Source organism: Melopsittacus undulatus, chromosome 8, assembly GCF_012275295.1.
Source record: "Melopsittacus undulatus isolate bMelUnd1 chromosome 8, bMelUnd1.mat.Z, whole genome shotgun sequence".
Taxonomy (NCBI): Eukaryota; Metazoa; Chordata; class Aves; order Psittaciformes; family Psittaculidae; genus Melopsittacus; species Melopsittacus undulatus.
The window spans coordinates 8,104,505-8,125,952 of NC_047534.1; the positions used below are offsets into that span (position 1 = coordinate 8,104,505).

The 21,448-nt window shown below is 39.1% G+C and overlaps 2 protein-coding genes across 2 annotated transcripts; one reads left to right on the forward strand and one right to left on the reverse strand.

Moving 5' to 3' along the window:
• METTL9 (methyltransferase 9, His-X-His N1(pi)-histidine) lies at positions 1–20,196 on the reverse strand. Its single transcript, XM_005143366.3, has 5 exons — positions 19,722–20,196; positions 15,186–15,376; positions 12,640–12,849; positions 11,331–11,515; positions 1–727 (listed from the first exon to the last, which is right to left on the reverse strand). The coding sequence occupies exons 1-5, from the start codon at positions 19,893–19,895 to the stop codon at positions 522–524; spliced, it is 966 nt and encodes a 321-aa protein (XP_005143423.2). The 5' UTR covers positions 19,896–20,196; the 3' UTR covers positions 1–521.
• Positions 1,507–8,015, forward strand: IGSF6 (immunoglobulin superfamily member 6). Its single transcript, XM_031044015.2, has 6 exons — positions 1,507–1,632; positions 3,190–3,540; positions 4,489–4,601; positions 5,724–5,780; positions 6,399–6,482; positions 7,577–8,015. The coding sequence occupies exons 1-6, from the start codon at positions 1,545–1,547 to the stop codon at positions 7,613–7,615; spliced, it is 732 nt and encodes a 243-aa protein (XP_030899875.2). The 5' UTR covers positions 1,507–1,544; the 3' UTR covers positions 7,616–8,015.
• Positions 20,197–21,448: the final 1,252 nt, after the last annotated feature.

Below are 21,448 nucleotides of genomic sequence, written 5' to 3' on the forward strand. Positions count from 1 at the left end.
ATCTCAAAAAAAGTTTATTAGCATGATTAAAAACACGGGAAGAATGACAGTAAGAAAGGAAGTAACTTAGCATGGAAGAATATCCATTTCAACAGTTTGTATTCACCAAAGCTTCAACTGAATGGGTAATTTTATTACCAGATTTCACTTGATTTCTTTAACAACAGTTCACATTGTATCAGTTTCATCATTAGCAGAACTATTGCTTTAGTTTGGATCTGATCCCTGTTGCAGGTATGTATAAAAAAATATCCCTCATTACTGCTGGATTGCAGAATGCATTGTTGATTTAAGAGCTGGTAAAAAAAGACAATCTCAACTTAAGAGTCTGTTTAAAAAACACCTTTTCTCCTAATCGCACTACAAAGAAATACATTAGTATTTTGGCCTTTAAACTTCTCACATGGTATTTATTTAGCACAGCAACCCCGAATTCCCTCCCTTTAAGTAACCATAAATCAAATTCCTCCTTCAGAGGCTGCTTCTTGGGTTAAGGTTCTGGAGATTTACTTCATACACGCTTACACTGGCTTGAGGACGAAGACAGCATCATCTAGTACATAGTAGTCATTATACATATCACCTTCGCATAGGTATGGCAGTCTGGTGAAAGCCTCTATGGCAAAACCAGCTTTACTGAAAACTTCTGGCAGGCTATTCACCTGTTCTTCCCAAGTGTGCCCTTTGATTTCCAAAACTTCTGAGGGTTTTTCCCACTTGCCACCTACTGAGAAAACAGAACAGGTTTGTTTAAATTATAAAGAAATCTTTATTGTGTGATGTGTTTTTTCTTACAGAGAGCATATTACACAGATTGCATTCCATTCCACTTCTAACAGGAGGTTGACAAGCCATTTGTGGAGCTGTTGCAAGATCATTTCAAGTTTTGCCTACTGTTCAGAAGCAGCTCCTTTTTAAGATTATGTTTGTTACATTTTTAACTAGCAATTCCAAGACTGGCTGAAAGGAAGCTTCCACTAGTAAGGCTGGTGTTCAGCAGACATGTTCAGGCTTTTTAATGAAGATGCTTTCCAGCATTATAAAATTCATTCTTTATGTCCACTGCCTGGCCAAAGCTGTCTTCACACAATTACAGCAAACAGAGCCAGCAAGTTGAAAATGATGATTTGCTGTGAAGCTTCCATCTGTAGACCACCACATTATAATGGCTGGCTATGGAATCTTTGTTCCTCCAGTGGCCACCTACTATCTGAGACGGTAAAGAATGCTTAGGGTCACATGAAATTACAAAGCCAAACATTTGTAGCATGATGGAAAACATGTTGTTATTTGTTACAACCAATGAAATAATCTGAAGGATTATAGGTACAGGTCTCAGAAGTCCAAAACTTAAAACTGTTCTCTCATTTTCCAAGTAATGCCATGCACAAATAACAAATGTTTTCTGGTTTGGTCTGTACCTTTAACCAGTTTGCTAAATGCAACAATAAACACCCTTCTAAACAGGAAGTTCTAAATCTTGTGATTCAGATGGTTCTGCAACTCTAAATGTTTCCTAAGTTCCTCTTCCTTCAAGCAGAATCATGTCCACAAAGGTAGAAGAAAAGGCATCTTTCAACAAATTAAAAAACATGCTCATGCTGGTGTTACACTGGATTCTGCATGGAGTTGGTAAGACTTCTTTTTTAACTTTCTGTATTTTCCTATGTAATAAGAGTTAGTCAAGATTGAAAAATGTTATGATTTGCAAATAGCTATGAAGTAAGAGCAGTGAAAAGTTTTACTGAGAATCAAGCTAGTTTCTACTACCTTCATACAACTTCCAAACTAACCAACTGTTAGCTTTTACTTCCAAAAGCCTGAAATGCACCTGTAACCTAAGATTTCTGGGGGAAATCCTACTGTACTTCCACGCAAAGAACTTTACAGCAGCAGTATGTCAGCATTACAGTGCTGCTGTGCTTGTTCCAGAGCTCAGCAGACAGTATTCACATGAACTGCAAAGCCACATTGAGACCCCCAGAGTAACATGGAAAAAGAGCAGGGGATCGACCACAGAAGCACAAGCTACTGCCTTTCACCACACAGACTGCAAGTACACCAACAACTCATACTACTACAGTCTTAAGATTGCTGTAGCTGCTATGGAACAGTTCTGATGGTGATCTGACACAGAAGTAGTTTCATTTTATTCCTGTAGAAGTCACAGACACTGAATCTGCTTGGATCTGGTCCATAAAACACTCAGTGAGAAAAATTATGAAGAGGCAACGCTGACTGTCCGCCATGGACAGACTTATGAATTGTGTGCCAGCAGGAGATTAAGAGACTTCAGTTTATTTTTATTCTTAACTTGTTATTTTCTAGGAAGTAGAAAAGGCTCCTGTTAAGCAACTACCTTTATTTTCACTGCAATAATCTCAATTCCATTGTTTGAGTAAAATTAAACAGACTAAAACAATATTTAAAATTATGGGTTTCAAGGCCTTGGGAAAAAAAAATTCACATTTCAGTTCCTTTATTAGAATTCTGTTCTCTGATTAACCTTCCTGTTTTCTCTGCATGCATTCTTAAATGTCAAAACTAACAAGCAGTATTATTATCCTTAGAAACCCCTTAGAAACCCAGAGTCAGTATGTGTGACAAAGTGAAAGAACGTCTAGGAACTATTTATAAATTCTAATCAACATTATGAAAATGCTAAATTATAAACGACTGCATCTATGACATTTGTACTGCCTGCCACTGGCTCTCTCACTTGACTCGGAACAGGAACAGTAGAGAGAGAAAATCTTGCAGAACTTCTGCATTGAGCATCTACAGCTATGTCACACTATCCCCCTACCACTCATCAACCTCCAAAACACCAGGACTAAATCTGAGGTGGGGAACTACACAAGGAATTCTTTTGGTCTTCTCCAGGGCCAAAGGAGACATTCATGGTATTTCAGAAAGATTATTCTTCTCTATACTTTGTCAGAAAAACAGAAAGCTAAGCACATTACCACCAAGGTAAAGCTGCTAAATGAACATATGGGCAAGCTGCAGGGATTACCTAAAAGAAAAGTTTGCTGGAAACAACCTTAAAACTTTTAAGTTCAAAACACAGTTGGTTTCCCTCCCTTCCTCCCACCTTTTCTTGCGTGAGCCAGAAGTCTCTTATTTTCTTTTTAGATTGTGCCTTGCTTTTAAACTGTCCCTCACATTACCATTGTTTATTCTCAACAGGTGCTACAGATACCTGCCAAGTCACTGTAACACAACCCAGATTTCAGGAAGCTGACTACTCCATGCACACTGTGTTCTTAACATGTACTTTCTCAGCTTTTGGATGTTCTTCATTTCCACCTGAAGTTCTGTGGTTTCGCTTTTTAACTAAAAAGCATGAGGATTTGTGTACTCCAGGATGCATAAATCAGCAGAAGTACAAAGTACATTTATCTGAAAATAACATTTTACTTCAAATCAGTAACCTGACTGTAGAGGACAACGCTGTCTATATCTGTGGAGTGGCATTTTCAGATTCAAGTTCACCCCATTCTAAACAAACAGGAGATGGAACAGTACTAACAAAAGCAGGTCAGTTGATCATTCCTTTTTAATGAAGCATTTTAAAAGAAATACATTAGCTTTCCTAAATATTCTCTTCATTGACACTTTCAAGAATGGCAGTTAAGATGGAAATACCAACAAAACTGCTAGTGGTATAACTGTATTAAAATATTAACCATGGAGGGATTCTAAGAATAGGTATTTTAACCTTGTTTGCTAATTAGACTGTTGTCATACAATGCAAATGCCTCCTGAATTCTATAAAAGAAAGAAGTTTTGCACTTGTGTTACCTAACAATACTCTACATCCTCCTAGATAAAGATTTTATAATGGCTATCAGAAAGGAGCTACAACAGAAAAATGAAAAGTAGAGAAACTGACATTTAGTGGAAATAGATGCAACAGAGTACAGGGTCTCAGAACTGGGAATTCACTGTGCCAGCTTAAGAAAAGAGGCTTAGTTATGAGCTTTTGCATCATTTGCCTTCTAGTTAAAAAAGTGATGAGATTTCATTATCTACATTTCAGTTTTGCATGCCTAAAACATGGAAAAAAACACAAACCCCAAACCAACCCAAAACCAAACCCACCAAAACCCCTCAAACCAAACAATAAAACAAACAACATAGCTGGATTATTACTTTCCCTATATTCCTTCTTTCCTCTAATTGCATTTCTGAACAAATGCCTGTAAGCTTTATCCAGATATACAGAAAACTGGATTCTATTCTCCATCAACCCCAAAGGATGGGTTAATAATAAAAATAGCAAGTCTCCATTGTCCTTGCGAACATTCAGGGAAACAAAACACATGATCACACTAAGTATTTTAGACTGAAAATGAACTTGACAAATACTGAGTGGTGTAAGGGGCTTTTAATTCCTCAGAGGAAGGGTGATGAAATGCAGAATCTGAAGAAAATTATGTGTATCAGAAGAACTGTCCTTTATTCTAACACTCACTTTTAATAAAGGAGCAGAGAAGCAGCACAGCAACAGAAGACTCGGCTTCATCTTCATGATCATCGCTTCATCCTCACTGTTTCTATACAGTACTACTATATTCACGTTCTTTTTAGTCTACAAGGTAGGAAAGCAACTTTTCTAATTTTGTTCATTTTGTAAAACGAAGTAGTTTCATCATCTCCATTAGGAGAATAAAAAGACATTCCTAGATTACATCACTTTCATGATTAAGTTTCAAAGAGGCAGTTGGTTGAAGTTCATATGCTTCACGGATCTGCAAAATCTTGTGTGGCACATACCTGTACTCTCAATAGCAACCACAGGGTTTTTTTTCAGTAAAATGTCTAAAAGAAAAGGTATCCTGAAATTAAAATTATCCTGAGAGTATTAATCAGCAAGTTGGAGATTATCTGTTGAAGCTCACTCAAAAAGCAAAACTAGAAACTACCACTGTAACGCATCAACTCTCTGGATTAGTTTCCAGTAAAATGATTTAATGTCAAAGTATTTGTGACCACAGACTGACTTTACTTGTGTAATGAAATTCTATTCATACATCATGTGATGTTCATACATGGAAGAGAGACCTTGGTAAAATTTAAACACAGAGACTTTGAAGAAGTTTTATACTTATGGGAAACAAATGCATCAGAATGCACCTGGTGAAAAGTCACACAGTTATGGTTGTGGGGGTTGTTTGTTGTTTTTTTTTTTAAGCTAGAAGAAAATTTGTGTTTAGTGAAAATAAACACCCAAAACTGCAACTGGAATCTTTACATAATAATGAGACTTTGACATGAGAATAAGGACTCCGCAGTCCTAAGTGGTATGATATGCTAAAATGGTTCTTTGCTGCAGTGATCACTAAGCATAAAGACAGGACAGACTTTTTTAGTTTTGTTTTTCTTTAAACTAGGTGAAGTAGTATGGTGGGAAACATTAACTAAGCCTTTTTCAGGGGAAAACAGGTTATCTGTGATGCTACTGGTTTACTTTTGAGAACTAGGCAGTGTTTCAGGCAGGTTCCACTGTACTCAAAGCAAAATTACTTGCAGTGTCTACTACCAGAAGCTGAAAAAGGCCTTACATGGCTGAAAAGGTCTCCGATTTTCCAAATGTACAAGCTGATCTAAGGACTTTTCTTTACAAACTGTTTGACACTGTAAAAGACCAACACCTTTAACTATTCTGCTACCTTAGCAGTTGCCATCTCACATTTTAATTTTTCATTATCTCTCTCTAGTTAAAACCAAAGCTGCTAAAGAAAAGCAGGAATGAAGACCAAAGAAGAGAGAACTGTGTATGTTATCACTTCATTTGCTTTGTGATTCAGGGCTTCTTTTACCCATCTTTAAGTATATTGGGCATCCATTTTGTGATTAATGGATTATTTGGTTAAAGAAACATTCAAAGTTGCTAAGGCTTTACTTCAGATTTGTATAAAGCTAGTAAATGAATTTACATTTCACTAATTTTAGCTAATTGATGTTTAACTAGTTGGATACAGGATGTCAGTTTATCTAAAAGCCACCTCTAGTACACAGCTTCCTTTAGGTTTTAAGCAAATTTTGTTCAACCTTGCGAAAGTAACGTGTTTTGCTATTGTTTGTTTAAATGCTACATTCACATAATCCCTAATGGATTTAAAACAAGTCTATTTAGAACCTCCATCACCACGTATCCTTGAATAAAAAGTAGAAGCCATACATTTAAATATCCATTAAAGAAGTCATGTATGTTAAGAGATGTAATATTAATGTAATAACCCTTCTACCTGTCAAACCATAAGTTCTTAAAGTGTTATTAAATAAGATTCCCAAAGACACATAGAGGGGAAAAATCAGACTTATAAAAGGTAGAAAAAGAAGCTTCCTCAACCATATATAGCACTGACCTCAAGTGCTTGAATAACTTGCAGAAAATCACCAGTGGACGAAAAATTTTTCAAGCAATTGCCCAGGAACTTCAAAATCAGAGATACACCGAGCATTGCCAACAGCCTGTGAGTATCTATATACCAATACTGACATTTATGGAGAAAAAGAGGAACTGGTACTTTTTAAGAGTGTATTATTTCCACATCCTTTGGAAATGGGCTTTTAAAAGTTGATAAAGATCTAAAAAAAAGTATTCTGCACTACAAAGACATTATAAAGCATTCTAAATGATCATACACGTACATTTATATATATATATATGATAGCATATACTTTATAGAATGTATGTGTGTACATTTAAAAATGAAGCTTCCATAAATCTGTATTTGCCAAGAAAAGGTCTCAACAAGGGCCTCTGGACTTTTGGTGAAATGCATAGAGCTATTAAGAGCCCATTTCTGAAAAATGGTAGCTAGGTGACAGGAACATTACAGAGCTGTTATAAAAGCTCTACAACATTCTTCCAGATACTTCCCTTTCCTTCAACATCCACAGCCTAAACTGAATATTCAACATCCCTGGGTAAAGCCACACAACTTATTTCAGCATTCCAAATTCATGCCAGTATGTCTTATATAATGACCATAATTGTGCACATGCCACGTTAAGTTACAAAAAACAAAACCCAACTTTAGAAGTCACATGCATTTGCAAACAAATGGCTTCAAAATCCTGCTTTGAAAATGCTGCTTCTCTTGAGAAATTATATGATTTCCTTCCTATTCTGACCATAGACTGCACCACTTCAAAAAGAAACCAAAAGAAACATATAACAAATGAATGCTTCTCTTCTATGCGTTTTTACTTCATTATTTCCACCCAGCCCCAATTGTTTCCCTCTGTGATTATCCCTTTAAAGACTTCAAGTCCCTGCTCACATGACCTGGCCCTTGGTTTGAGCATCAGATATAAACATGGTGAAAATAAGGGATATATCTTACTGCCTCTGTGCTCCCTGGAGATTAGGGAAAGCAAAGAGGAAGAGAAACATGCTTTGAATCCCTCAGATGTCACATGACCAAAACCAATCGGATAGAGGGGAGAAAGGAGTTTACTTAACAATAAAGGAATGGAGTTTGCCTGAAAAACAAAATTTTGCATTATTTAAAAAGTAAAAAGTTAACAGCAATAATAAAATACTTCTCAATTTTTCCCTTAGGAAGCTTTGGAAGATGACACTGTTTATCAGAACAGATGAGCCTGTGCTGCTGTTCAGATTTCTTCAGTATTTCTCACACAGATGAAGAAGGGACAGATAAAGAAGTTAAGCTTCTTCACATACTTCCTTTGCTTTAAAAAGAAAGGAGACAGGAGACCTTGCAGGGCAGTGTTTTTGATGAGTATTTTCTAAACAGGTCACCAAACACAAGTGCATCATGCATTTATGTTATATTTTACTTCAATTTTCCATTCTTTAAGAATAAGAACTATGGGAAAAGACTTCATCTTCAAAGATAACTGCTGACCTTCCTAAGTTTCCTTTTTCAGTTTAAATTTAATTCTGTGCATTTTTTTCTTTTTACGTAAGTTTACATGTATTCCTTTTATGTGAATTGAGCATTTGTGAAAGATGTATAATTGACAGCAACAGAAAATAAACTTGGCTCACATGTGAAATTTTGATTTTAGCCATGTTAATGTGATAGTTATTGACATAACAGATATACAGAACTACAAAACAAGTTACTGAGTCTTAACAACAGCTTAAACAGAGCAAAACCTCTGTATTCTGTAGGTAGGCAAGCAGAAATAACAGACAATATAAATGCATGTAATATCATAGTAGAGCTCAATTGGAATAGGAGCTTCTTCCCAGGCTATTTGGGAAAGGAAAGTAGTGGTCATAGTGAGAAGGTTGCTCCTGCAGTATTAAAAATCACTTGCTAGACAGACAACCCTCATCTTCCACTCCTATCAGGCAAAGTCAGGATTACCTGGAGCACAAAGCTTTTCCTTTACATGCCTGTTCAACATGGAGGCAAGCATGAACACAGAAGTATACTAGCTATCCAAGGTAGTACACTGAATGTACTTTTTTAAAAGTACCTATTCTTTTAGCAGTTACTATATAGCCAATCGACAAATTCAGCACTTTAACAAGAGATCTCTTAGTATTAGGCACTCTCCCTATATAAGAACAGCTACATCTTTTATCACCAGTTAAATAAAGCAAAGCTTTGTTTGATGGATGGAATGGTATTTCTCACGTCAGTGAGATGAGCACTGACAACTGAGACAAAGCAAAGGCCCACCTACCACAGTACTGTTTACAGCTCAATTTAGTAGCAAGGAAGATGGAAAATCCACCTTTGTCTTCTTATCCCTGTCAATCAATCATGAGGAATTAATGTGTTCAACAGGGAAACTGTGCAATCACAGGCAGCTAGGGTTTACTGCTTCTGAAGTATGGAGCCTCTGACATTTTTATTTTAGAGAAATTTAAACCAGTTGAGTGACATACTGTCTAACAATGCTTTTATAGAAATATGGTGTCTGTATTAGGAAATACAATGGATTTTTTATGACCCTATGGGACACCTATTAAAAATATAAAGTTATATTTAATAGATGTTCTTATGTGACTGGCCTAACACATTACGATTCATCCGGCCTACTTACCAAATCTAGACATGTGCAAAATTGTATTATTCTTTATGTTGAAAATAAAACTCTGTAAAACCCCAGAAAGAATTTATGATTAAGCTACTTTGTCTGGACTCTAGGTGTCACTGTAATTCCAGAAACAGTAAGCACAGAAATATATTTTAATCTCCTCCTCCACCTTGCTTTGTTCTCATAAACCAAGTTTTATGTTATTCACATAAACAGTTTCCACAATTACCCTCCCATTACGTTACATGCAACAACCCAAATATCTTGTTTTGATCAAAATTGTATCTCCATCTTTAGGAGCTGATCTATACACTGAGCAAGCACCTTACTTGCCTCATCTCTTCTGAATTTTAGATGGGAAACAAATAGAGAAGTTTCTTCAGGCGAGACCAAATTGGTTTTAATTAGCTTCTACAAGTATTTTCTTGAGCCATTAAATGTTCTCCTCTTTGAATGCTGCAAGTATGTATTTTTGTTAAATACAAAGCATATGTATGTATCTAATACTTTTTTAAACTCATCATCTTTTAGAACAGCTAAATGGAAATAATGAAATTCTAAAATCAATCTATTATCATGAAGACGAGCAGTTCATTATCTATTTCTTTAGGCTACAGTTAGATAAGTAGGAAAGTTTCAGTGAAATGACAGTAGCTTTTGTGTGTGTTAATTTGCATTGTCTAAAGTTTATATGGGGTCCATATCCGTAATAGTGATAAACAGTAACTGAGTATGATTTTAATTTTCAGAACATATTAAGGAAACAAAGCTACATTAAGGAAAGTGACTGATCTCCTGTAAGTCCCCACCACTTTTTTATGACTTAGGTTTACAAGACTTCTTACAACAGATTTCCAGCTTTCAACAAGTAAGAATGACTGAACTCAAGAATCACAGAGTAGATTTCTAGTCCCTTGGGATTTATAAATTTAAACTTTTGTTCTCCTCCAAGTACCTTGTGGGAGATTAATGACTTCAGAGTAGTTTCTTCCTTAATTCATCTACTGCCTGTTGAACCAGAAGTTGCACGTGTTCTGTCACATGCTTACCCAACAACATGCAGAAAAGTAGATGCCAGGTGCAATAGCAATTGCAAAACACAATGGCACATAATTTTGAAGGTACACCAACAAAAAAGCCACTGAAATAATTTCCCACTTTCTGCTTCCAGTATGCCAATGAAACTAGAATGACACTGCTGTTATTATTCAGAACTTTAAGGAATTTTTAGAAGAGGAAGCTGTATTGTTCTGCATTACAGGAACAGTAAGTTGTAACCAAATACACTTGATACACTGTACAGACACGTAAATCAACCTCACCCATCTCATTTAAGACATGCTACTTTTCAGAATAGTTACAAAATTATTTGCTCAAACACTGCATTTTAAGCAACTCTTTACCTGTGGGAATTTTTTTTATACTTAAAATTAATTTTTATTTCATTTCATCACATTGATTGCCAGAATGTTCAGGCTGTCACTTGTGTATTTGCTGGAGCTACATGCCTATCCACAGACAAGTCTTAATACTCAAGGACAGACAGTATCCCAGTGATGACTGATGAACACCAGCCTCCTCAAATTCAAACCAACTTTAGGGTGCCTCAACATGAATCCACAATCATAGGCATGTAAAAAAAGAGTTTCCAGTCTCTTCTGAAGTTTAATCATAGGGACAGATTAACCCCAAAATCTCTTGTGTATTTCTTCAAAATGCAACTAAGGGAAATAATGGGGGGTTAGCACTGAATTTTACATTTCAGTTACTGATACAACATAAACAGTGCTTCGTACTTTGTATCAGTAGAGGTCTGTACTCTACTTTGAGAGCTCATGATGGAAAGCGAAAATCATCTCCCTGTGAATTTTTAGGTGCAATTCATTTGAAACAGTTTGACCTGAACTGCTCTATCCAACATTACAGGCAGTTCTGATGGCTTTGCTCAGGTGGTCACTAGAGACAACTGGGGTGACCTATATGACAGCAGCAGAAGGCTCTAATCAGAGATCTGTTTCCCCATGTTGCTCCAAAACAGCTCAAAGGTGGCAACCTGCAGAACAGGATATGTGACTTCAATATCTGAGCTTTTTGTTGGTGTCAACAATGCACGTTTGGGAATTAAGAAAACAGCTTACATCATATGCCATGTTTACCGATGATTTACTTCTGAATGTGCACTGTACAAGTTATTTGTAAAAATTAAATGCAAACATGCCAATTAAGCATTTAATTTGGGATAGGATAACCTACAAATATTTTCTTTACCTGCCTAAATAGCTATTAATCTGTGTACTTACCATTTTCCACATACGGGTGAAATGGCAGAACTAATGCTAGAATGACTCTGCCTCTAGTTGGCTCCAGTACACTTCTAATATCTTTTAATACAGTCAGTGGTTGATCACAGCGATCCAGCAAATTCAAACAGCTGATGACATCATACTGAAATCCTGTGTTTTGCCATTCATTTATACCAAGCACTCTGCAAGGAGAAAGAGATACAGTCTGTTAAACAAACACAAGCTGAGCTCAAAGAGAGCCACTGAAGACAAAAATTTCCTGTGAATGTGTTTATAGTGCAGGTAAGGTCAGCCACCTAGGCAACGAGAAAAGACAGATATGATGCTTTTTGTCTTTCAGAAGAGAAAACTAAATCCACAATCAAAAGTGGGCATGGCTATATAACCAGCTGTAAGAACCTGTGTATTGCCTTATAACCACCAGGCAATAAAGGAAACGAACCCCAAAACCCCAGGTATTAGAAGAAAAAAAAAAAAAAAAAGTGCTGTCCTACAATAACACTGAAGATAACTTCTCAAGAAACAACAAAGTTGAAATATGATGAATGGCTTGCTGCAGTATATCCACTCTGCTTTGCCAGTGTGAAAACTCAAGACTGCAAATCAGCCATTATGTTTCCTCTCAAAAGACAAGAAAAGAAACCCAGTTCCTTCATCCTTTGGGTTGAAGCCTAGGGATAAAGTGTCTGAAATACTAGCCATTTCTCAACAAGACTGGATCTGCTGCCTGCAAGAACCTGCAGAAGTTGTGATGAATGCATGAACAAAGTTCTGAAAGTGCCGAGGGTTTAGTTACTACATGTTATTCCATCTAATAGCAGGGGCTAAGCAGAGCAAGAATAAATGTATCTTTACACAGATGTCTACATTTTAGGACTAGATAGACACAGATTACTGAGGTATCCCTATTATCAAAACTAGTTTGTTTTCTCTGCAGTACCTGTCTTCCTCTTCCAATTCTGTACTGTTCACTTAGGCTGTTTGCCTGATTTTCATCTTCCTGACTCCCTCGATTAAAGCAATTTATGCAAGCTATGAAAAAAGAGACTTCAAAATGGTTGCTGCCTATTTTCTCTTAGAATCAGAGTCTTAAGTAATTGCAGGGAGCTTCTGTGTAACATAAGCACTGGTAAGAAGGAACATCAGATGTGTTTGTTTTCCTGCTTTTGTATAGGTTAAACTTTTCCATAAGGATTAAGCAATGCAGGAATTGACTGAAAATAGTGAACATTCATTAAATACTACAAATAGATTACTCTGCTGTAATGTCCAATGAAAAGGATGTAGGAAGTATTCAGTACAATACCTGTATTTCTTCTTCTGAAGCTGCCATATCATCGTTTCAGACAATTCAGTGGCATAGATTTCTTCAAAATGAGGACTCATGACTTTAGTGACTTCTCCATCCCCAGCTCCTAAATCAAGAAGCCTGTGGGATTTCCATTCTGGATTTATTTTAAGCAGTCTTTGAAATTGTTCTGGAGAAAACACAAACATTGAGCCCCTTCCCAGCAGCCTGAAATGTAAAAACAAGAAATGACCCATTTCGTAGGAACTTTAACAGGAAGAACAATTAAGTAATTTAGAATGTGCTTTGGCAGCAACCAGTTACATACATAGCAGGCAAGGTCACTGCTCAGATAAATTCAAAATCCAGTTCAACTTGCCTTGCACTTGTCAGAGATCAAACACATAGCCACATGCAGTTACAGTGGTTAAGACTTCAGAGGGAATTTGATTAGGTGAGGAAGAGTCCACAGGGTGCAGGTTGAGAAAATGATCACATTAGAAAAAAAAAAAAGGAGGAAGGGAGAAAGAGTAGAAAAGATAAAGGCTGGACCTTATTTGTCATGTTTGCAGATTTGAATCTCTGCCACCTGCCTTAGGAAAATAATAATAATAAATGAAATAACAGAGGAAATAAAATGGCTGCAACACAGAAGTGGGCACAATGAATGAGGAATAGGATACAGACCTAGGAGAGAAGCCAGGAAACAGATTTAAAGAAGGGATGGAGCTAATGCTGCTGGGGTAACAAAAGGTTTTTTTTTTTTTTTTAATTGTGTGTTACAATGGCTTTTGCTGCTGTCTGCAGATCCTGCATTCAACATGAAGAGCTGTGGAATAGAAAATGAGGAACTCATTAAGGAATTAGGTAGAGGTGACAGTTGGATTCCTTATGGATCAAGTCAATGACATACCTGCCTGTAACTGTTTGAAGACTACACAGTGACAGATTTCAGCTGTAGTAACAGAATTCAGAAGATGAAAGTCAGGAGAATAAGCAGAGGAAAAAGAACTGGTCAGTAATAGTCTGAAAGTAGATAAATACCTTGGATAGCAGGTTAAACAAAGACAAGGAACAGAAATCTTTTCTGTCCAAGGAGGAAAAAATGGTAAACAAAGATAAAAATAATCAGACAATAAAAATATGTGAAAAGGAGGCAGCCAAGGAAAGATTGACTGTACTGAAGCACAAAGAAACGAACAAACAGAAAGGACAGAGTATACAAAGTCATGCAGAAGAAACTAAAGCAGGATAATAAATGTATAAAAGTAAACAGAACACCAACAATTTAAGTAGAGCCCCCTTGCAGTACACTTGAGTCAGTTCACACTGGTAATTGGCTCATAGCTATTATTCTTAACAGCACGATGAGGTGGTATTCAAAGCACTGGAGGGCCTTTGAAAAAAAGAAAAGAAAAAAAAGAGGAAGAGAAAGGAAGAAGAGGAGACCAAAGAAACCTTTATATAAAGCTACAAGTAACTAAGAACACCACAGGGAAGCTCATCAAGTCATCTGGTTAGAAAATAAGGGAAAAGATTATTTTTCTAGCCTTGGTAGGCAGCTACTATATCAGACTGTACAGAAGCATGTAGTAGATGAAGAGATGGGGATGGTGGAAAAATCAGGTAGATGTAACAAAATACATGCTTCATAAGGTCAAAACTGACAAGCTGTTAAAAATGTATCTGAATGGGGTGACATGAGCAAAACAAGGCACTGACTCTTTTGGAAAAAATACTAAAGTCCCTGCAATCTGCAGCCACACAAGAGGGGGATGCAGTAAGACCAGGAAAACAGTGTTTTATAAACTCTTTCCCTGCATTCCTAATGTTTCATCAGTCAAACATGCTGTGTTAGAAGTTACCTCTTCAAGTACAGCTAACAGACAAATGGAGATGAAATTAAGTTTTACAGAGTAAGACAGAACTCTGTTCCAAATTCGTGTTACCAGACAACACTTTGCCAACTTCATAGAATCATAGAATAGATAGGGTTGGAAAGGACCTTAAGGTCATCTAGTTCTAATCCCCATGCCACAGACAGGGACATCACACACTAAACCATGTCACACTTCCACACTATTTAGTGATCTACCCATGTGTGCAATGTGCATGAACACACTATGGTAGAAATAGTTTTGGATGCAATACAGAACTGACTGAGTACAGCCAGCTTCAACAACGACAATCACAACAATAACTGATACAGATATGGCTGTAGGTAAAGGGCAAGGCTGGGGCAGGGAGAAAACAGAGGGAAGAGACACAAAGAGAACACTCTTATTCAGAATGAAATTAATATAATTGTTATAAAATACAATTAGAGTTCTCTAACTGCCTCTTATTAATTGCAATTACCTCCTCTGTCCCCCCATACAGGAAATGGTGTTCTTCAGTTAAGAGGGCTGGGCACAAAGAGCACAGTAGGGCATTTCAGATCTGTTAGACTAGCAAAGGGAAAACTACAAATTTAAAAGCTGACAAGACCAAGGGCTATGGCTGAACACTTCAAAACTCTAAATCCAAACTGTATTTATTTTATCTAAGATTGACTTTTCACTTACCCGTTGATAGATGTTCTAGACATAAAGAGGCTAAAAATTGAGGACACAAAAGAATGATAGAGCTGGATAAACAGCCAGCCTGATTTCTCAATGCTGTTGTTTAAGAAGATTTGTGTTCCTTGGTCAAGGTAACTCTGGACAAAAATAGGCTGAAGGGATTCAGACAACTGTTCCGTGTTGCAGACATACCACTAGAGAAAGAAATAAAGGATCATTAAAAAATTCAGCAATATAAAACCAGAAGTACTTAAAACAAACTGAATACAGAGAAGGCTGTTACCAATTTTTGTAAATATAAAAATTGAGTTTTCCTACAGACTTTTCAACAAGCTTCAGGATTAATTTCACTTAGATTTGAACTGCAATCAAGTAAGACCAATTGCTTTCTAAGAAATAATACTTCTAATTTTTGTCTTAATTATTACCCTGCACTTTGAGGAATTCTACAAAGTAAATTCCCAAGGAAGCAAACGCAGGTCTTCTATGCAACAGCACCACACTGACAAAATAGTATTAAGTGGGATAACATTATTTTCTATCTTCCAAATCATTCTCACTTTTCCCCTAGGCATCTTCAGAAACCCAATCAGAAAGTGCATTTGCAGTATTTTTCCAGGAAAGAAGATAAAGAATCCAATCAATACTTTTGACCAGAGCTTGCCTGTGTGCTGAACTATGTTTCTTCACTTACCACTACCAAAGGGCAGGTCATTATGTCTATGACCTGCTGCCTCCCAGCATCTCTACTAAAAAATAGCAGGTTCCCACATCTAGGAATTCATCGGTAACAGCTGAAAGGCACTTCTACACTTCATATTGCTAAAATCTAAAGCCCAAGGTAAAATGGGTCAATGATTTTCTGTTTGGGAAAGTAATAAAATGTAAACCATTCTACTATTTTACTATTCCCATGTAAGGCATACCTGAACTCCTTTAAAAGCTGTTTTACATTACTTATATGCAGGAAAAAAACCTGTGCAAAACAAGACAAACATAAATCCTGATATTTTAGGACCCTCATGGCCACCTTCTGCACCTCCAGCAAATACCTGTAATACTGCAGCATTCTGAAATGTCAGCATTGACAATAAACTTCAAAAGGTTATTCAATGCTAGGGTGCAAGGTCAAGTTAAAAAACCCTCCACTCAATATGTTACCAAAAAAAAGTTTTAAATGTAATTTTAATTCAGAAGGTTGCTCTTATTTTTTACTCTCCTACACTTATGCAGTTATTGTCGGCCCTGCTATAAGAATCTCTAATGTCATTGTGTCTGTTTTCTAATATCAAGAGTTATTCCCCCCAGCTAACACTCTTTTATCTTCCCCCTTACTTCTTGCAATAATGTTACTTAATCTGATTGCATGTGTTTATTACGCAGATAGGGAGTTCTAAGTATCTTAAAGAGAGATTGAGAGTTTTAACAGAATCTTGTAAAAATGCATGTGGAAGGACAGCAAATGGTCAGCTGGGGTAACTCCCCAGTATTTCAACATCTAAGATTGCATCTATAGCCATATAATGCAAAAGGTGTGCTCGTATCCTGATCCCTTCACATCTGTTGTACCTTGTTGGGAGGGAAACAGTCACTTAGTGCATATTTACACAGTGTTCAGCACAATGAGACTTCCAGGCTCTACTGTAAAATAAATAATAATGGGACAAGATTCCTACTGCAGCATCCCGCTGCTTCACAATAATAGTGCCAGCAAGCAGAGGGGAGCAGACAGCTGCACCAAGATCATTATGCCAGATTCATAAACAGGGGTTCCATCAAACACTGAGCCAAAGCAGCAAAGGGATGTCAAGAACCTCCAGCCAAGGAGCAAATATAAGCCCGCTCAGGTTTACTTTGAAAACCATTTGTGTAATGGGCACATTTCCAGGAGAATCAGGCTCTTAACTGTACTTTCAAACACACTTGCAGGCAGCAGAAGTAAGTGATTCTTTCCTCTAAAAACTAGATCTTGAGCAAGTTAATGCCACATGATGGAGCATGGCACAGAGAGCCCCAATACTGTCGATTTACCAGTTTAGGTCTTTTCTCACTGCAGCACAGTGCTAGTTAAATGAATCAGCATAGTCGAGTGATTCTCAAAAGGAACCTATAGTGAGTTGTGAAAAACCACTAAAGCAGAAGCCTGTGTACTCTGTCCATCCATCTTCAGAAGCCAATTTCAGGAGCCTGGCAGAAGCGAACAAACCCAAGGAGCAGGCTGGGCTGTGTGTCTGGTTCATTTATCCAGACTGGACATATCTACAGTGTCTCAGATGCCTTTTTCTATCTGTTGCCATTTTAAATCCAGAAAAAAGTATCCAACTATAAAGCTTTGGGAAACACAGGCTTTGTTCCATAAGCAATATAATGCCATATACACTGTACCTGAGCTCATACACCTTGGTTCTGCACTGAACTGTCACCTGCAGTTCCAGCATCTGACCATGGAAATCGACAGTCCTACAACTCTTGTCTTTAAGACTTCTAAATATTGATATATATTGACATAACTATTGGCAGAATGATGATGGTAACAATTGTGAGAAATTTGTTTCCAGAAATTAGGCATTGTTCGTAGACCTCCTCTAGTTTCTTCTGCGTGGTTAATCTTGTCAAAAATGTTTACTGGCAACTACCTAGATAAGACTAGTAAATAATAGAAATGATAGCAAATTACACAAGGGAAAAAAAAACAACAAAACCCAACAAAATCAAGCAAAACAAACCAAAAGCAACACAAGACAAAACCAATCCAAATTTCAAACGACAAAACTGGTGAAAAACATCTTAATTCTGAAATCACTTTCTCAGAACAGAAACTACTTTTGTTTTCCTTCATGTACAATACATGAAAAGCCCTTTTCAGGACACAAGTTTCATGACAGGAATCAATCCCTTGCAGCACAACAACAGAAAAACTACAGCACAAAAATCTGAAAAGATATGCTAAGACCTTTGTTATAGTAAAAATTATAATTATTGACACCTCTTGCCTTGTATTAGTAAAAGGAAGAAAACGTTCTTTTAGATAACTTACATAAAACTAATGAAGTCAGTAAAACTGCAGTAAAAATACCTGGGGCCTCAATATGCAATCTTTACTTATGAGTAACCCCACAAACTCTGTAATCATAAATCTTATTAAACTTCCTAAATAATCCATACTTTATGTTTAAAATCTAGATCCAGTAAATGAGAAATTGAAATTATTCAATGCAGACCATCTACCAGCAGATGACATAATCATCTCCATAACACATTTCCTTGGCTGACTGTCTTTCTAGTACAGTTTTTCACAACACAAAAGACTTTCAGATTTTCTTTGTTCACCAGAAGGAAGTTTTTTTTTTCTGTAAACGAGAATTCTACTTCTCTTTGTACTTATGCACTGAGTGATCCAAACCACAGACCATATTCATTAAACTCCAATAATACATTCACTCCGTAGCAAGATTCTGGGCATCAGTGCCCACCCAGAGCACTAAAGACGCTTCAGTAACAGACGAGCTTGAAGAATTACAGTGCATAATTACATTCTACCTTAGACAGCAGTCTTTAAGTATTTATGCTACATCATCTTCATTAGCTCAGCTCTGTATATTTTACTTAGAATAAGTTAGTATATTCCTTCAACACTAAGAGGTTTTATTAGCCATTCTGAATTCCTGCCAGATTTTCAGCAGCATTTTGGTAAAACACAGTGCAGATCTGAACGTATTCCAAATGCAATTATATCACACAGCCATTGCACTGCAAGGGTATAGCCCCTCATTTCCCACAAAGTACTGATCCACGTGCCTGCGCTGCCCACGTATAGCACTAACCTTTTATTGCAGTCATATCATATTGCAAACTCATTTCCAGCTTGCCATTTACTACTGTTACAAGACCTCCATGAGCTTCACAGTTTCCCAGTTGCTCACTTTTTCCTATTTTCCTCTAGTATTAATTAAAAGTGTCTCTGTGATTACAAACCCACCCCATTCAACATCACCTGCAAACTTCACTCAAGTGCACTCACAGAGCCCACCTGGCAGACTGTTTACATCTCTCAGGGGCAGCCCTGACACCCAACCCGACGCCTCACCTGAGTAAGGGGACACAGCGCTGGGTTCCCACACCGCCGTTACCGCCGGGCTCCGAAGAACCCCCGCGGCGAACACCCCAGCCCACAGCAGCTCTAGCTCCAGCACCCCTCCTCTCCTCACAGCAGGCTCCCGGACGCATTTCACACGTCAACTTTCTCACCGGCAGGACCGAGCTGTTCCCTCTCTTTGTCTGGCGCTGCCCGGCCCGGTGCCCCTCAGCCTGCCCGAGAGTACCCCGCTCCTCCCGCCTCGCTCCCGCAGCTGCTGGTACCTCAGGACGCCCCGGAGGACGACGACTCCCCTCACACCCTCCGCCCGCTGTCCCCTCGGAGCTCCCCAGGAGGGTGGGGGGAGGCCGCCGTGCCCGCTCGAGAGCCCCCCGCCTAGCCCCGCCGGGAACGGGGAGAGGGGGAGACGCAGGAAAGGAAGGGAGTCTGTCTTGGGGCTGTACCTGGTGGTTCTCTCTGGCGCTCGGGGCTGGGTGGCTGTGGCTGCCCATCATATTCACGTAGATGGACCTGGATAAAGGGCTCCTCAGGTACCTGGCAGGGCCAGCCCACATCTTCCTCCTCAGCACCCACAGGAACAGGGTGTAGCAGCCCAGCCAGACCAGCCACAGTCTCATCGGGGAAGGGGCGCGGAATCACCCGCTGCCACCGCCTCCCCTTTCCATGGCAGCGGCGGCGCCGGCAGCACACAGCCAGCCCGGCTCGGCTCCGCTCCGGGGCCCGCACACACGCTCAGGCCGGAACGCGCGGCTCCGCGGCAGAGGGGGCCAGCCGGACGCCTTCGCTGCGACACGCCGCGGCCTGGCGCGCACCCGCTCCCTCCCTTTCTCTCGCCAATCACAGTGCGGGCGGGGCCGTGGCGCGCTGCGTTCAACCCGGAGCAGGGCAGGCTCCGGTCAGCCCGTCCGTACCGCCCCTTCCCGCCGCTCCTTCCCCATGCACCGGCCACCGGCGCCGGGCTGCGGGGGACCCGCTCCCCCTCCCACACGGCTCACACCGGCTCCCTCAGGAGCGCACGTGCTTGGCACCGCCCTGTCACCCGGTATTGCGCGTGCGCAGAGCGGCCTTGGGGGGAGTGTGGGGTGGTGTGCAGCTGAGGAGGAGCGGGCCTGGCATTAAGCGGGCACCGCGGGCTGCACAGGTACTGACGTGAGGAGCCCCTGGAATGAGAACCAACTGCTGATGAAGGTTCAGACCTCGGCACCGAGTTCAGTTCTTGGCCGCCATAGCAGTAGATGCTGAACGATGGAAGTGGGGCTTCGCTCAAAGCTGTGCTTGGCTTCCATCAGCTCCAGGTTTTTCCTGTACAGAGGAATGTGAGGCCGATAAGCATGGAGGTGATGAAATTCCTTAAAAAAACCCCAAACCACAAGCATTTAAAGATAAATCATCATTACAGGGTTTGCTCTTCAAAAGGAACTTGTGTTTTCAGATGGAAGACTGCAACTACATGAAACTCAATGTCCTCTGACATTTCAGTTTTTCCTCTAAATAACTATTTTGAAGTGGCTCAGAGTAAACTTTATGCTCACGTGGAACTTGTGCAACATTTTGTTGTATAAAGCTGTTTTCACAAAACTCACAGCCTGGTCTCTGCAGCACAAGCATGGGTCACTGCACAATAGGATATAAGGCCCTTGATCCAGGATTTTTTTTCTGGACACTGGGATGTGTATGTAGAGGGAGGAGAAGGCATTGTGTAGGCAAGAAAACAAGAAAGACTCCGCACCCTGTTTCTGTGCATGGGGATGCAGTGGGGCATGGTGGAGACCAGTGGATAAAAATGCATCCTTGATGCAACTGGGACCCTATGGAGAAAGTGGGACAGATCAATACGGATAAACATGTTTTGGCTTTTCGCACTGCAACAGGTGCCTTTGCTAGAACAAAAGCCATAGTCACTGTGAGTTTGGGTGAGGCACCACTGTTCTCACGCTCTCAGAAACATAGGTTGGTTGTGGTAACAGCATAGGAAGTGAGGAAATTGGCACACAGTTGAAACTGCAAGAAAATCTAGACAAAGTCTATCCCATTAATCAAATTCCAGCAGAGTATGGCATCAGGGCTATCATCTCTAATCCCTAAAAAATGTTTCTTAACAACCACAAGCAATTGGTATCTTTCCTTTTGATCAGATTTCAAACACTGGACATGAACCCTTTAATTTCCT

What these genes read in the sequence shown, in the direction of transcription:
- IGSF6 (XM_031044015.2), top strand. Translation starts at nt 1,545, where the DNA reads ATGTCCACAAAGGTAGAAGAAAAGGCATCTTTCAACAAATTAAAAAAC. An exon ending in CGTTCTTTTTAGTCTACAAG is followed by an intron (nt 4,602 to 5,723) that starts GTAGGAAAGCAA and finishes ATCTCTCTCTAG; the next exon opens with TTAAAACCAAAGCTGCTAAA. An exon ending in CCGAGCATTGCCAACAGCCT is followed by an intron (nt 6,483 to 7,576) that starts GTGAGTATCTAT and finishes TTTTTCCCTTAG; the next exon opens with GAAGCTTTGGAAGATGACAC.
- METTL9 (XM_005143366.3), bottom strand. Translation starts at nt 19,895, where the DNA reads ATGAGACTGTGGCTGGTCTGGCTGGGCTGCTACACCCTGTTCCTGTGG. An exon ending in GCGCCAGAGAGAACCACCAG is followed by an intron (nt 15,377 to 19,721) that starts GTACAGCCCCAA and finishes TTCTTTCTCTAG; the next exon opens with TGGTATGTCTGCAACACGGA. An exon ending in CTTCAGAAGAAGAAATACAG is followed by an intron (nt 11,516 to 12,639) that starts GTATTGTACTGA and finishes TTCTCCTTGCAG; the next exon opens with AGTGCTTGGTATAAATGAAT.